At 43.9% G+C, this 16,880-nt stretch overlaps 2 protein-coding genes across 2 annotated transcripts; one reads left to right on the top strand and one right to left on the bottom strand.

Moving 5' to 3' along the window:
* Positions 1-233: 233 nt before the first annotated feature.
* MELLADRAFT_101030 (uncharacterized protein) lies at positions 234-1,719 on the bottom strand (the record flags this gene model as incomplete). Its single annotated transcript, XM_007403490.1, has 4 exons — positions 234-385; positions 407-466; positions 584-1,161; positions 1,235-1,719. The coding sequence occupies 4 exons, from the start codon at positions 1,717-1,719 to the stop codon at positions 234-236; spliced, it is 1,275 nt and encodes a 424-aa protein (XP_007403552.1).
* A 1,571-nt stretch (positions 1,720-3,290) lies between these two features.
* MELLADRAFT_86784 (uncharacterized protein) lies at positions 3,291-5,541 on the top strand (the record flags this gene model as incomplete). The annotated part of the gene is made up of 2 exons (XM_007404061.1): positions 3,291-3,756; positions 4,040-5,541. The coding sequence occupies 2 exons, from the start codon at positions 3,291-3,293 to the stop codon at positions 5,539-5,541; spliced, it is 1,968 nt and encodes a 655-aa protein (XP_007404123.1).
* Between the last annotated feature and the right edge of the window lie 11,339 nt (positions 5,542-16,880).

The raw sequence follows: 16,880 nt of genomic DNA, 5'->3' as shown, positions 1-16,880 counted from the left end.
CATTGGTGGTGAACCCGGGTGAATGCATGCGGTATAACGTGAAGCAAGCTGGCCAGGAGGAAGGTGGCCAGAAGTGTATGCATTGCTTATTGGATTGAAAAACAATACTAAAGTGAGATACAGGTGATTGAATACTTTGAAAACAATATGAATCCAAACTTTGATAGTAGATGCGTGTCCGACAAAAAAAACTTCAAACTAATTATACAAGAACAATTAATTTGAAAGCTTTACTACTTGAAGTTGAGCGATAAATCCAAAATCTTTGCATCAATCAAATATCTATCCACAAATACTTTAGAAGTACAAAGTACAAATGGCCAACAAAAGAGTTTTGAAAATTTCTTTGGAATAAAACTTTCTATGATGATTCCAATAGATTGAGCTACGAAAAAAAATAACAAACCAGGAAATTGATCAAAGAGATGATTTAAAGGTTTCGAAGGATAAAGTAAAGCAAAGACAACTTTTTGGAAATAGATCAAGGTCAGAGTTAAAAGTAAAAACCAAAAAAAATCAGTTTCACGTCTGTTTCATGAAGATAGGGAATCATGGATCGAAAACATGAATTTGATAAACTTACCATATTCGTGTAAAATCCCACTTGCAACAAACGTACCCACTAAACCACCAATTCTAGAAATGTTAAAATTAAATCCCAAGATTTGATTGAAGAACCAAAAAGTAGGTCTACCACCTAACACCAAGAAACTTCTTTTCAAATTTGCATGCCATCTATTACTCCAAAGATCATTTAAGGAACTTGCTAGATGAGGTGAATCAAAGAGTGGTGGATAATAAACTGGATTGATTAATTCTAATAAATCCTTTGATAAATCAAATTTGATTAAATATTGATGTAAATAATGTAATAGGATGGTTAAGACTGTGTATTGTAAATCCATTGAGCTGGACAGAAAAACTCCGAAACAAAATCTATGAGCCCATTCTGATATCAGACTTAATCCCCATAAGTTTGGTATGCCTATTGAATTTAAAGCTGAGATTGGAGTCTTTAGAGGGGAACGATGAGTTTGAATGATAACCAAACCAGCCAAAGCAAGTGGAATTGCAACTTTGATGACTCTTGAAACCATTTGTTGCACAGTTTGATTGTTTGCTTTCTTTTTATGTCCCCAATTAAACTGTAAGCCTCTAAATCTGTTCAAAAAAACCTGATTGTCAGTTGAAAAAGAAAAAGAAATGAGTGAAATCGAAAAGAAAGTCACTCAACGAAGTCGTAACTGATAAAGTCCAGAAAAATAAGTCAGAAAAATTCAAACTTTCATTTTCTTGTGATTTTTTTAAACGTTTTAATTCATCTTGATCTGTAATTTTCTTCCATTGATAAATCCCCTGAGAATTTTCTAAAGGTCTTTTATAATAAGCTTCATTAGCAAAACCAAAATCTAATGCAAAAGTTGCAAACATGATCGAGTTAGAATACCATCCCATTTGAGCAAAAGTATCATAACTTTCAGGTAATCTAGATGACCTTCTAAACGGTTGAGAGATGAATAAGAAAAAGTTTATAGGTGTTAAACCGATTCGAACGTATTTAGCTAATTTATTTTTAGCAAAACATGGATGTAAGAGTGATGCTTGAATGAAAAGTAATGATGAGGCAATCAACATATGAAATATATAACTCAGATCGGACAACATAGGATTGGATCTTATGTCTTCCGTAGTCATCCCAGTCTGATTTGAACTATTCATGAGTGTTAATCGAAACTAAATCCAAGGATGATTTCTCCTTAGATTCTTGGAAAGTCTATAGATCTTAAATCGAACGACTCGTTTGTAGGAGATGTTTAAGTGAGAGGACAACTTGAAGGCAAAGTGATCATCAAGGATCCAAGTGTATTTATATTTACTCAATCTGAAAGCTCTGCAACCATAAACTCCGACCGTCCGACCGAGTATCTTGAAAAATTGGGTCCTGAAAAAATTGATCCAAATTACACAAAACTCAACATCTCGAGTTATCTGGATGGATAACGCCCGATAAGCCAAAAGATTCCATGAATCCTTGTGAGTCCCCGAACATTTTCGTCTAGAGCATTTCGGCATGAGCATATTCCTTCCTTGGCAGCTGCACTCCACTTACTTATGTTGGACATTAAATTTTCAAATCCGAATGTTTCTATCTTGTTTTATGCTTATTCTTCAAGAAGACGAAACAAAAAAATTGGATTGTTGAGATTGGTCAAGACTCGATCCAATTAAGTGCGCCTCTAGAACGTATCTTTGGATACATATGTTGAATAATAGAAAATCGATTTTTGTACTTGAAAATGAATGGTTTCCATTTCTAAAAGAAGCGTTTTGGAGCGGTACACATGAATCTGGATATCGGTTGAAAGGGTTGAGAGACAAAGATGACAAAAAATCACAAAACTAAACAAAATGGATAAGAAAGTCTTGCAGATGAGACAATCTTTTTTGAAAAATTCAAGAATTTCCAAGAATTTGAAGATGGTATTTGGTTCAACTTCAACATAGCGATTGATGTAGATTGGACCTTGTTCCATTGATTCATTGTGTGACTTGGAAAATTTCAATTAGAATCATGCTAGTTAGATGCTTGATTAATCTGAAATCAAACTAATTTTGAGAGTTGGACCCACACTCCTTTTTACAAATCTTGCACCCACCACATGAGATGAGTGAGATGATCTTAGAAGTAAGGCTCATTGTGATAAGAGCTTTGCAAAAGTTTTTTTAGAGTGCAAGTGTCATGCTACAGGAACTCACTCACATACCTATCAAAAAACAGATATGCCCACACAGGACCCCGCAATGTAAAGGGTAGTAATCTAATAAAGTCCCTTTTTGACTTCTGTGGAGTTGAAATTTATAGGATAGTGGTACACAAACTTGAACACCCAACCTGAAAACCCATGGACAAAACCCATGACAACCTGAATGTTTTTTGGGTTTTGTTCAATGGGGAGTGGAAAACCAACAGACAAAACTCCAAAAACAATTGGGTGGTCATGGGTTTTGTCCATTGGTTTTTGAATAGAACCACCATAACACAGGTGGTTCTACAGTCCATGAAAGTCTTGCACGGGGGGCGTGACAGGGACGACGTGTGAAAGACGCACAGACAGAGTTCCAAGTGAACTCGGTCTCTCGTAAGGCGCAAGGTCTTTCTCACGCCCAATCCCAGATCACGCCGAGTCAAGAAGTGACTCTCGCAAGACTTGATACACCTCACACCACCGCAATACGGTGGTTTTTCACGCTGAATAATCTAAATCAAGACACCTTAATTACTTAATTCAATGGAACAAGCAATGCGAGAGGCCGCGGCAAAGGCAGCAAACATAACAATGACGAGGCAAAGATCGGTAGCGTTGGGCCAACCCCCAGGACCACCACTCAACCCACCGAGAAAGGCACCTAATAGGAACCAAGGTCCTCCACCACCACCACCTCCCCCCCCTCCCCCCACTCTGGCTACACCAAGAACAGTAACACCCCAAGTCGAAAATGAAAACCACCCGCCAGACGAACCGTCGACGCTAGACCAATCAACGGGGGATGTGGACGGGGCACCGCTAGAGGAAAACGAGCTAGAGCAACTTTTGGAAGACGCAGCGAGACTGCTACAAGGTCCAGAAATCGCATCAGACGATGACGACGGAAACTCTTGGAGGCCTCCAATACCTAAGGGGAAGGGAAAGGCGGTCGATCAGACGAGCCCGACGACATCGGGAGAATCATCTACAAGCAGCAACCCAAGTAAAGGTATGTTTCAGCTCACATTCACATGAATCAGTCTCCCTTTTCCCCTCAATCAATCACATCAAGACGGCCGCGACACGACCACCCTTTCCCACCCTGGAACCCGGGGAGCTGAAGGCTCATGAACCCAAGTGTGTGTGACCGCCCAAGATCCCAGAAGGGGGGCGCAGAAAGTAGGCAACCCATGATCTCCTAGAAGGAGGGGGCAGAGCCACGTCTAAGCATGAGACCTAGAAAGTGCAGATAACGATCACGGAACCTGACATACCTCATACCACTTAATCAGTTGAACCGGCGGAAGTCATTGACTGGAACGCACAAGCAGACCAACTCTACGAGGAGGGAAGATTCGCCGAAGGAGCGGCAATCCTGAGATACATGAACGAGCCCGCCAGGGAGCAACCCGAGAACGCACCAGTAGCGAGCGGCAGCGGCAGAGCCGGACAGAGACCATACAGCCTGGTAGAAGACGAACTAACCTCCAACTCCGACAGTCTGGGGAACCTGCCATTGGCAAAACGCCCACGGGTCGAAATCCAAACACCCCAAAGAGCCGGCAACACAACCTGTACTAACGCAACCAGACCGGAGACCTCAAACGACGCCCACAACCTACGCCATCGCCAATATCGGGAACCTGATCAGTACAATCGTGAAGAAACAGACTATCAAAGACCAGGACAAACCCAAGTCCAAGGCCACAACCGCCCACACCAAGATCCCGCAACTAATGAAACACAGAGAGAGGACGACGAAGCCGAACAAGTCAAGCTATTGATGGCTTCGAAGAAGGGGAGATTAGTGCTGAAAAACGGAGATGTGATAGAGAACGGACGCCTGTTGATAGCAGACGAGTCAGAAGAGATGGAAAAAGGCTTAAACCAACTCTCACCTGTGCTGACTCACTGGCTCCAGACGTTCAAATCTTACATACCCTTAACGGTCTTCAATAAAATCTTCCTGATTGACGACCAACAAGAGTGGAGTCGCCGGAAAGCCCCAACCGAGTCAAAGATTGATGACGGGAACACATCTCTCCAAGTATACGGGGGACACCCACCTCCAGAGGAGATGCTGATGCAATTCGAAGATTGGATCGACAGCATGGCATTATTCATTAAATATGTGGCTGCAGAAGGCTGGAAAACGTTAGCTGAGAGATTCGAAGGTCATCGGGAAGTAGTCATGGGAATACGTGACAACTACGGATGGATGGTGGCATTGAGGTATTGCCGAAGAATTCGCCAAGGGGTGATGCGGGAAACGATCGACAACAAGATTCGCAATTTCAGCAAACTTCAGTCAGCAATCTTCGAAGAAGCAAAAGTGGTAGCCGATTCAATGCAAGAACGGGCGTACCGTACAAATCCGTACGCAGCCGGGGGCCCTCTATCTCACCTCAACCCGTTGACAGGCCTCCCACGGGCCACGCCTTCAACTTCTTCAGCAACGAAGAAGACGACCTACGAGGCCTCGGGTGCACGATACCCCAGATCAAGCAACACGGGTAGACAACCAGAGAGAGCATGGATCCCATCACACGTCTGGCGAACAATGTCAGCAGACGAAAAGAAAGCTTCAAGCGGGAAGGACAGAGGAGGTCCAAGCTATCGAAAGGAGGAAGACTACGGTCGAGACCGGGAGTATGGAAGCTACCGAGACCGGGGGAGCTATCGTGACCGGAGAGAGAGATACGATAGAGACGATAGAGGCGGCCGGAGACGCAGCCGCTCGAGAAGTCGTAGCCCGAAAGGGGGAAAAGGGAAAAGCCGAGATAGAAAACAGTGAGCCTATGAAATGAAAACACTTCAGTTGATCTGTTTAGATTCAAGTGACAGCAGTCACTAAGAAAGTAGATTTCTTGAGAGAGAACGTGAGAAGTGAGACTTACAAAATGCCCAAATTTCAACAGGTACGCCGTAGACACGCGACTACCTGAGCAGACCCCATGGCAGCAGTGCAAACTAGAGCCGGCAGCTGAGACAAAGACCCCTGATCCATGCCTGGGTTTAACTCCAGACAGGTGGCCAACAGAGGCTCACTGCGAAATGAATCTGCCGGTATGGAAACGAGAACTGGCCAAAGCAGGCCTGCTAGCTTCACACAGACATATCTTGTCAGGTTTGAGAACTGGTTTCGATCAGGGGATACAAAACGCAACACTGTCAGACAGACCATTCTACTGCCCACCGAACCACTCATCAGCATTGGCGGCAAAGGAAAAAGTCCTCGAAAACTTCAAAATCGAACTGGCGGCAGGTAGAATGGCCGGACCGTTCACAAAAGAGGAGGCGTATAAAAGACTGGGATTCTTTCGCACGAGCCCAATCGGAGCCGTGGTAAACGGCAACGGCTCGACACGCCCAATCAACGATTTGTCGTTCCCAAGAAACAACAAGGAGATCAAGTCAGTAAACTCCGAAGTGAACAAATACAACTTCAGCACGACGTGGGACAACTTCCAAATAGTGGCGAGATTCCTTACGTCGACAAAAGAAGAAGTCCTCTTAGCCATCTTCGACTCGGCTAAGGCGTATAGACAGGTCCCAACTTCCCCGGACCAATGGCGATTCTTGATGATCCTGACCTTTGACGACTTAGTGATGTTGGACATGAGAATCACGTTCGGCGGAGTTGCCGGTTGCGGGGTATTCGGCCAAGTCGCAGACGCATGGAAAGCGGTTATGCTGTCGTCCTTCCCACTCTTGGCGGCGTTTCGTTGGGTAGACGACACCATGTTCGTCAAGTCGAAGGCGAGGACCCCAAAATTACAGTTAGCAGAGATTTCACAACTCAGTGAAGAGATGGGAGTGGTAGAAAACAAAGAGAAGCGAAGCGAATTCGCGGAGGAACAGCGTTATTTAGGCTTCATATGGAATGGATGCGAAAAAACAGTGCGCTTACCTCAAGAGAAGATCAATGCCCGAATACGAGAGATCGAAGACTTCCTACAAACAAAGAAACATCGATTCAAAGATGTGGAAGGGCTGGCGGGAAGACTCAACCACACGGCGATGGTCTTACCACAGATGTGCTGTTACGTAGTCGATATCTATAAATTCATGGCGGAATGGAAACATAAGTCAGCAACAAGGGAGACACCAGAATGCGTGCGAAATGACTTACAAATCTGGCTACAGACACTACGAGAGGTGACCCCAAGACGCTTAATCCCCAAACCGGACATCGTGAACGTGGGTTGGGTTGGCGACGCGTCGACTTCATACGGCATAGGAGTGATTATAGGAAAAAGATGGGGAAAGTTTCGCTTGAGGAGGTCTTGGGACCGGCGAGAAGAAGGAAGCAGGCGAGGGATCGCCTGGGCAGAGACGGTCGCGGCGAGGCTGGGATATCTGATGCTGAGAGACTTGCAAGAGGTGCAAGGTAGAAGGTTTCTAATGTTGACTGACAACGTGGTAACGGAAAACGCACTTCGAAACGGGAAGTCAAGAGATCGGTGGGTCAATAGGGAGTGGCAACAACTACAGAAGATGCTACTCACCGACCAGGCCTGCATCGAGGTAAGGAGGGTAATCTCCAAAGACAACGCGGCAGATCGTTTATCGAGAGGTTTCGACTCGACCAAACACGTGTCAAACGCAATACACCTACAGATACCAGAGGACTTGCGGGAGTTCGTGGTACAAGAATACTGAGTCAGCTCAGGGAGACATTCACGACAAAACAAATGAAAGACTTACCCAAGCACTTTAAGGAGGCGGAAAGCGGAACCAACACCGCAAGCGCTACGCAACGCAATGGATTTCGACCTATTTCCATTGCGTTGCGCAGTCGGCGCATTATTACGCTACGCAACCACTCCGCAATGGGGTGTTTTTTTTCTAACTCGCTGTTGCGGAGAGGTCGGGCAAATATTGCGGAAAATGCGCAATATTGCCCTATTTCTGCAATATTTGCCCTAAATAACCGTCAAAAACCGACCGCAATTGTGGTGCGGGTTTCTGAGCAAGGGGTTTTTTGAACCCGGATTGCGGAGCGCTGGCACCGCACTATATTGCGTTGCTATTGCGGCGCCCAAAAGAGCTACGCAACCGCACCGCAACTGCAACATAGTGTGGTGCTCTTGCGGTATTGGCGGAACGTCAAGGGCCGGTAAACACGCGGCGCGAGGTAGCTGGGCATCGTCCACCCTATCGGGTTATAATTCAGGCATGGCTAAATTCATCCAATTTAAAGACCGAACATCAGGAGGATTCAACCCAAGGGAAAAGATCTCAGACAACGACTTGTACGGTTTTATCGCATGGGCAAGCGAGACGGACGAAAACACACCAGATGGACCTCCAAAACGATTAAGCTCGGTGACGATAAAGAAATATCTCAACGGCATACGGGCATGGCACATCGTGCAACACCGAACACGGCCAACGGCAGATCACGAAATAATGAAGACCCTATTAGTTGCGTCAAAAAGGGTAGAAGAAGAGAAGGCTTTAGTGACAAGAAAAAACCCAATCACGGTGATGCAGCTGTTCGACTTACTACAGAACACGTACAACGGCTCAGAGACTCAACAACTAATTGGGACAGTAGCACTCGTAGCCTTCTGGGGCATGGCCCGCTTGGGAGAACTGCTAAGGCCATCGGTGGAAAGAGGCGCACTACTCCGTAAACACGTCGAGTTCGGAACGAAGAGGGGAACAAATTATGCGAAGTTATTCCTACGAAAGGCCAAGACCGCAAAGCCCGGAGAAATCCAGGTAATTCACCTACAACAACAACACAACGTGTTAGACCCGGTCGTAGCACTGAGACGATGGCTGGAAAGAGAACCCACCTTGGATCCAGATAGCATCTTGTTCGCAACAAGAGAGAAAGACCAGTGTAGGCCCTTAACGAAGACTCGATTCCTAAACGGGGCAACGAAGGTTTGGGGAAAGAGTAGTGTAAACACATGGAGTGGGCACTCCTTCCGTGTAGGAGGTGCCTCGCTACGATTCAATCTGAACACACCAATGGAACGAATAGCCAAACAAGGCAGATGGACGTCGATAACTTACTTGAGATACCTGAAGGAATACACTCCGGAGGTGCTAGAGGAGTCAGAGAAACTGTTAGAAGCGCTGCATGACGGCGAGTGGGCAAAGAAGATGGATAAAGAGTAGCGAGTGGAAGGTAGACAAGATGAAATAAACAGAAATCGAGCGAGAAGTGAAACCGAGACAAGCCAACGTGAGAGCGAGATGAGAGACCGACGTGGTGAGAATGAAACAAGTGAGATTGAGACATTGAGTAAGTGGCGTGCATTCAAAGATCGACGCATGACTGTGAGTTTAAGGTTTAGAAGAGTCAGGAAGGAAAGTCAACTAACGGAAGACCCAGGCGCGAGGTGAGCGTGACGGGCGTGTGCTTGAGGCTCAGGACGCTCATCTAGCACCTGAGTACGGGCGACAAGACACACGCACTAGCACGACAGCCCAGGCGCGCAAACAGGGGGGGGGGCCAGGATGGAGGGTCCCCGCCGGGCCAAATCGGTTTACGAAAACCAACTTGGTTCTTGGAAACCAAGCCCGGGCCGGGGGCCCTGCACTACCCCAACCCGCGCGGTACTGACGTAAAGTAAGAACCACGCAATTGGGCAGGACTCAGATACACCATGCGTAGCATGGTAGTGTAAGCTGAAGAAGCTGAGAAGCTCGTTAGACAGAGACCAGGCTCTGACGAGCAAGAGATGAATGGATGAATAGAACCACCATAACACTGGTGGTTCTACAGTCCATGAAAGTCTTGCACGGGGGGCGTGACAGGGACGACGTGTGAAAGACGCACAGACAGAGTTCCAAGTGAACTCGGTCTCTCGTAAGGCGCAAGGTCTTTCTCACGCCCAATCCCAGATCACGCCAAGTCAAGAAGTGACTCTCGCAAGACTTGATACACCTCACACCACCGCAATACGGTGGTTTTTCACGCTGAACCGTCCCACCCACCCAGCGTGAAGAGTCCCACCCTCCGACCCTATGGAGGGTCCCCGCCGGGCCAAATCGGTTTACGAAAACCAACTTGGTTCTTGGAAACCAAGCCCGGGCCGGGGGCCCTGCACTACCCCAACCCGCGCGGTACTGACGTAAAGTAAGAACCGCGCAATTGGGCAGGACTCAGATACACCATGCGTAGCATGGTAGTGTAAGCTGAAGAAGCTGAGAAGCTTGTTAGACAGAGACCAGGCTCTAACGAGCAAGAGATGAATGGACAGGTTGGGTGTTCAAGCTTGTTTGAGCTGGCCAGTACAGCTCAAAAACAAGTGGACTTAGTTGAGTTTAGTGTCTTGCTTTGATTCTGCCCATTTCTGCCCACTGGTTTTTGTGAACCATGCCAGCCTTTGACAGTGTCAAGAAAGTCCAATGAAAACTTAATACCCTCTTAGAGGTATGGGTTAAGGCAGGAACAGAATTAGCCATTTGGCAGGGGTGGGGATCTGTGGAAGTCCAAAAGAGACTTTTTTAGATCAATACCCTTGACAGTCAACTCCCTCTAAGTTGATATCCCTGTAAGTGCATAATTCTCTAAGTGCATATGATATTTTGCCGCCAAAACAAGGTTTTGCCAACCAAAATAAGGTCTATAAGTGCATATTCCTGTAAGTGCATGGAAAACCCACACACCAAACTGTATGTAATTAGAGGGAGTGGACTGTATAGGGGCATTCTGGGGTCCTGCCCACACCCAGTTGTACCAAGTGACTCCAAAAACCCATAGCTTTTAAGCTGTGATACTACCTTGCATTAGGGGGGCTCAAGTCAAAATATTTTACTACTTTTATTGTAAAAAACTTTTCCCAATTGCATAACATTTATGCAAAATTTTATGCAATTGGGAAAAGTTATATGACATCCCAAATTGTTTGAGCGGCAAATTTACGCAAATTTGTGTAAATCTGCTGCTCAGAAGGAGACCCAAAAGAAATTTGTACGGTCCTTTTTTACCAATTGGGAAAAGTTTTTACAGCACGGTACCATAAAAAACTTTCCCCAATTTTTTAAGAAAAGGCCGCAAAACTTTTGACTTGAGCCCCCTTATTGTACAAAGCTCATGTCAACCAGCAAACTTAGCAGGAGGTGCAATTAAAACCACTCTCAAATGGTGTGGGTAGAATGGTGTGTTGATCAATTTATGGGATCAATTCTCAGAAAATTAATCATAGGTTGTTTACCAAGTTATTAGAAAAGTTCAGCATAAAGGAAAACTTGAAATTGATGGAATCAGATCAATAGAAGATCTTTTAGGCTTATACATTGCACATTATATTATTTTGAGGACATTAATTTCAAACAAATAGATTGTGAAAAAAAGAAAGAAAAAACATAAGAAAAACTCAAAAATATAGGTATACAGACTTGGAAATGGTTTTAAGGGTAGTAATATTAGGTTTATGGTGTTTTTGAGACTTGGATATGAAAGAAAAGCATTGTATCATACATTAACAACTTTAATCTTGATGGTTGATAAGTAGTAATAGAAGTTATCAAGAAAACAGTACTTTTTTGAGTTGGTAAACAAGGGTTTTACAGGTAGTTTACATATGTAATGGTGGTGTTAGTAATATTTAAGGTTGCCAAGAGTATTATACGGGATTTTTAAGGTTATATATGATGTAACATTACAGGAGCAAGAGAGTAGGAGCAATAGCTGTGTAAAGTGGTGAAAATGGGTGAATTTTGTCAAAAATTGAGGTTGTCAGCTTATTACATATGTCAAATGATGTCAGAATTGGATGGTAGATGGCTGATTCAACACAGCAGAGTGGATTAAATAATGTAAAGACTTTAAATCATTAGCAACAGAGGTATGTGAAGAAAGTTATAAGAGAAATAAGAAATTGGTGCGAACTTTGAATTTTACACTTTTTTACATGCATACATGTAACAACATTTACATAGAAAAACCTTAACTTCACAGCTCAACAACACATCCATTACTCATCAGAAGCAGCTGATATGGCACCAATTATTGATCAGTATCACGAGATCTACAAGATCCACTTTAGTAATCAACATTTGGACATCATCTGAAAAAACCTGTAACGTCAAAAATAGGTTTTCAGCCAGTTTACAAGGAAAAAATCACCTGTATTTGTCGTAAGAAGCACTGAGTAACATCAAATTACATCATTGATCACTTTGGATGTGTAAATTACATCATCTATTGGTAACAAAGTCATTACATTGTGTCATTACATGGTTTTCAGGGTTTTTTGGTTGAAATTGATTGGTTTTGAGGGCTGTTGACCATTGTAAGAGTTGTTACACATCAATATATATACTCACAGATGTTTTTGGGATTGATGTTTTCATTTTTGCATCTTATACCTTTGTTGGAGTGTTATAAATCATCATTTATTTACTACATTCACCATGTAAATATCCTTGTAGCATGTCAAGGTGCACACACAAAAGACTTTCCTCAAACCCTGTAAAGACCCATCAAAGAGGTGCCACAACAAGCACATCTTCCCCTTATCACCTGGGAGATTGAAATTCAGTTGACCCCTGCTGACCACAAAGGATTCCGCAAATCCTTTGAATAAATCACTATTCACAAAGGGTGCTCAGGGTCAATCTCAGTCTAAATCCGACCAAAAGACTTCAAGATTCATTTCAAAACACTTCGTGTGTGCACGTCAACGTGCTACAAGGATATTGACATGGTGATTTGTACTAAGTTCACTTGAATACACCCTTTCAAATCAAGGAGAATTTATTTATGTGTGTTTATGTGAGGAGTGCGCATCTGTTAGGCATACTCTTCACTCAGAAAGTGATAAGGGAAGTAAAGCGTGGTCTTCACGTGGTACACCCAAGTGAAGACTACAGCTATTTGACCTCTAAGAAGAGGATTTGAGGAAGAGAGAAAGGGATTAAGGGTGGTGAAGAGCTAGTATGCTCTCACCTTGCAAGACTGCAAGGAGCAGGCTTTACACTTTGGTGAACCAAAAATCCTGAAGGCTACTTTAGACTCCGTATAAGGGAGGAAACCTTGCTGCTTTATGGTTTATTTCTAGAGGATATGATGGCCCAAGGCTCATAGAAATCAATACCAGGGTGCTCAGCAATAGAACCCGTGATGCTCAAGTTTGGTCTTTAGACTACACAACTAATCACGTACTTGAGGATCCTCTCTATAGTATTTTAAGTATAATGTGATTCTAAGGTTGTGATGTGTTCAAAGATGGGGGATGAATCAAGGGAAGAAGGGGGGTTTATATATTCACAGGTCAAGCGTCAACTTGTGGTTGGCGTGTGATTCTTGTCTCACTTGTGGTTGGCGCTTGGGTTAGATTTGTTACGTATTTGATACATTATGTACATGTGTTTATGTGGCTCTTGACACTGAGCCGTTAGATGTACTTATGGATTTATACAATAATATCATATTACATGTGTTACTGTTAGCCCATGGTTGTGTAATCAGAGCTCAGGGCTGACAGTTTAAGACAATAAGTCTCTTTGGGAATAATACTTACAACAGTATTGCTAGTAATCAATATTGTTTTGTGGTCTTTTTGCGCTTGAAACTGGAATACTACTTATTAAAAGTATTGAGAACATTTCTCTGGTGCCTATTATCTTTTTCTCTGTTATTACAAAGTGGTCAGCAAGTGCCCTTGCACTGGTTTCTCCTGTTGAGCTTTAAATACTACAACAGGCCAAATCCTGAATACGATTACCACACAGAGATGATATTAAATAGTGAGGAGATTTGAAGGGCTAGAAATACATCTTTTTATTTATTTACTATGAAATGAGTGGTACCCAGACTAATGAGTCTCATATTATAGAACTGTACTGGCAGAAGAATGGATGATGTCCTGTCTCTCACACTGAAACTTATGTAATGTGTATAGACTCATACCAACATATAAACAGCACATGGGTTACACGTATGTTTTTGTCATGTCATGTGTACATGAAATCCATCCCCAAGCCAAAAATTGTCCAACATGACTCATACCAACTCATACCAACACCCCTTGACATGGATTTTTGCATCCCAAAAACTGTGTCCTGATGTGACTCATCTCATACATCACGCCATCTGGGAAGTTTCACCCCTTCACCACATTACTTGAGATGTATTTTTTTGCAATTGAGAGTTCAAACAAAGAACTGGACACTCAAGTGGCTGAACCATCAACACATCTAATGACCACATCGAACACCCTTCTAGCTCTATGGTCAACACCTCTTTAATCAATAATCTGCCTGCATTATTCTCCCTTTGTCTTGCTCTTCCACAAACAATGCCAAAAAAGGTATAATCAACACAGTACTGGAAAATGGTTTCAACAACAGACTTGCCATATGGTGTAGAACTTATAACCCAACAAGTGTTATACAGAGCATGAAGGGGAAAATCTAACAAATAAAGACTAGTAGAAGATGTCTAAAGACTGCCCTCCTAAAACAAGACAATCAGACAGAGGAACTCTGGTGAATTAGGTACTGATAAGTATCAAAAGAGAAAATTAACTTGATTTAATTCCCAAAGGATGATAGGAACCACCACAACACAGGGGGTTCTGTTGTCCATGAAATCTTGCGGAATTCTGTGACAGGCGGATTGGTGACATCTCGAGGCCAGTATCTGGAAGATACGGCACCACCTCTCAAGATTTTCTCTCAGCCAATCCAACTCTCACAAATTGTCACAACTTCCGCAAGAATTATCCCAAAGATCATAGCTAACATCTTTTTTGTGCACCACCCACCCGCCCGACATTGTGCACAGGAATTTCCCACCCTCCAACCCTGGAGGACACAGGCCGAGGAGTCTTGGGTGTCCCCAGTCAACCCTTGGTGTCACAAAACCAAGACCCCCCAGGCCGAGGCCTTCACCCCCCCGTACGTGCCTTCTTGACTACTTTGTAAAGGAGGCACGGGGTGGTTCAATCCAAAACACACCTAGCCTACCTGTGGGCAGGGTACCCTTGATTAGGGTCCCAGCTACCAAATCCATCCCAAAACTGAAAGAGCAAGTTAGGGAATGGACTATAGGCACATTTTTTAGATGAAATAGCACAATTTTAATCAACTTTCAACACTTATAGTTTTATGAAGCCTGCTGGTAAAAGGATCCAAGAATCAAGCCCACTGTTTCCAAGAGCAAATTGGTCAAGGTGAGCTCTTGATGAATCACATGTCACAGCCCCCATGTACTAGGCTCTGGCAGGCCAGAGACTACCATGGCTTCATGAAAGCTTCATGGCACTGCCAGCATAGATGCCTTGGGTTGAGAAATCCGAGGCATCATCGGAGGCAAATCCTCGGACAGACCTTGTCCGAGGTTTTCGCCCAAGGTATTTTTTGCCCTGAGAATTACCTCAGATCAAAACCTTGGGAAGCTTCTGTCTGAGGTTTTGCATCCGAGGATACCTCGGATTACAAAATCCAAGGTAAATATGTTGGTGGTGTGGAAGCTTCAGAAAGATTTCACAGAAACTTCTTGCAAGCTTCAGAGAAACTAAGATGATGCCTGCAAACATCTGAACAGGTCTCCAGACCAAAACAAGAATAATGTGACCACTGACGGGAAGAACCAGAGGACCAGTGACCTTCAAGGAACATATCATGTGCCCTCAACTTTCAAAGATGGACAGGATGTATCACGGCAAGTATTTTCTGTTTTTTGCCCAACCAACCAGCCATTGTATGCTTCATGACATGAATGGAAGTTGAAATGTGTTTTGACAAACAGCAATTGGGGCCAGTTACACAAGAAAAATAGATTTGAGAAATAAGAAAAAAGGCACTGCCTCCAGCTACTAGTCACTGGCAGGCCAGAGACTACCATGACTTCAGAAAGTTTGGAAGGGAATTTAAAAGAAGCTTCAACATTCTCACAGATACTGATGGTACTATGTCCAACTCTGTACAGAGGTCTTGCAATTCAAAACTTCTATTGAAAAATCAGATCTTTAGAGCATTCAAAAAAGGCCGTCCAACAAGGCTAATTGGCTTTCTCTGTAGCCACACTTATGGCCGTAGACAAATGCACAATTACAGGCGGATCCCATAACTAATATGTACACCTCTGTGCACAACCTGAGTGCTAAGATATGGCTTTCTCAAGTTTCTTTCAGACCACCTGAATATGTAACTACAGTCCCAGAAAATTACACAAATATCTTTTACTATCTTGAATAATTTTCTCCATAAACCTTGTTTATACATGTAGACAGATCGAAAATTTCTGAGAGATCCCAATGGTACTATTTACACCCCTGTACAGAGCTGTGGTGCAAGATCTTTGTTTTGTGCTCTAGCCCAATGCCCAGATGTGTCATGGACCCATGGTGATGGTCCCCTGCTGCACGGTACAGTCAACAGTGTACACTGTTTACAGGTGCAGTGCCACAGTGCCATGTTGGCTCCGTGGCCTACAACAGGCCTGTTGTAGTCCCCAAAGCCCTGCTGCAGGGGACCATTGCCACGGGTCCATGACAAATCTGGGTGTGAGGCCACAAAACAAAGATCTCACACCCCAGCTCTGTACAGGGGTGTATATAGCACCATTGGGATCCGGCAGGTATTGGGCATCTTTCTAAATGGATTAACAGGTGTACAGAGATTGGGAAACATCTTGCCTGAGCTAAACACAAAACCATATATCCTTGCATCCGGTTTGTACATGGGGGTAGATAGTACTGTTGGGATCTCTCAGACATTTTCCATCTGTCTACATGTATAAACAAGGTTTATGGAGAAAAGTATTGTACTGTTGGGATCTGCCAGATATTGTGCATCCTTCTGGATGGATTAACAAGGTGTACAGAGATTAGGAAACATCTACACTTGAGGCTAGAACACAAAACTCAGGCTGAGCCCCGGACCCGACACCCTGAGGGGTGCCCAATCCCCGCACCCGCGGGGCGCGGTCTCGGTCAGCTTTTTTTGGTCAAAAAATTTCGGGGACCCCTACGGGTAGGGGTGCGGGGGGCATATCGAAGAAGGCCCCCAAACCGCGGGTTGCCCGCGGGTTTTAAGAACAAACAAATAGATTTTTTAATAAAAAAACAATTTTTAAAAGATGATATAAAAAAATTACAAAGGGTTCAATCATCCTCTTCTCCATCAATTTGAATAATATTTTGTACTGTGTTGAATTTGTTA

Source organism: Melampsora larici-populina (genome assembly GCF_000204055.1).
Source record: "Melampsora larici-populina 98AG31 unplaced genomic scaffold MELLAscaffold_1, whole genome shotgun sequence".
NCBI lineage: Eukaryota > Fungi > Basidiomycota > Pucciniomycetes > Pucciniales > Melampsoraceae > Melampsora > Melampsora laricis-populina.
Note: the sequence above shows the minus strand (reverse complement) of the source record. Positions and strands in the feature narration are given on the sequence as shown.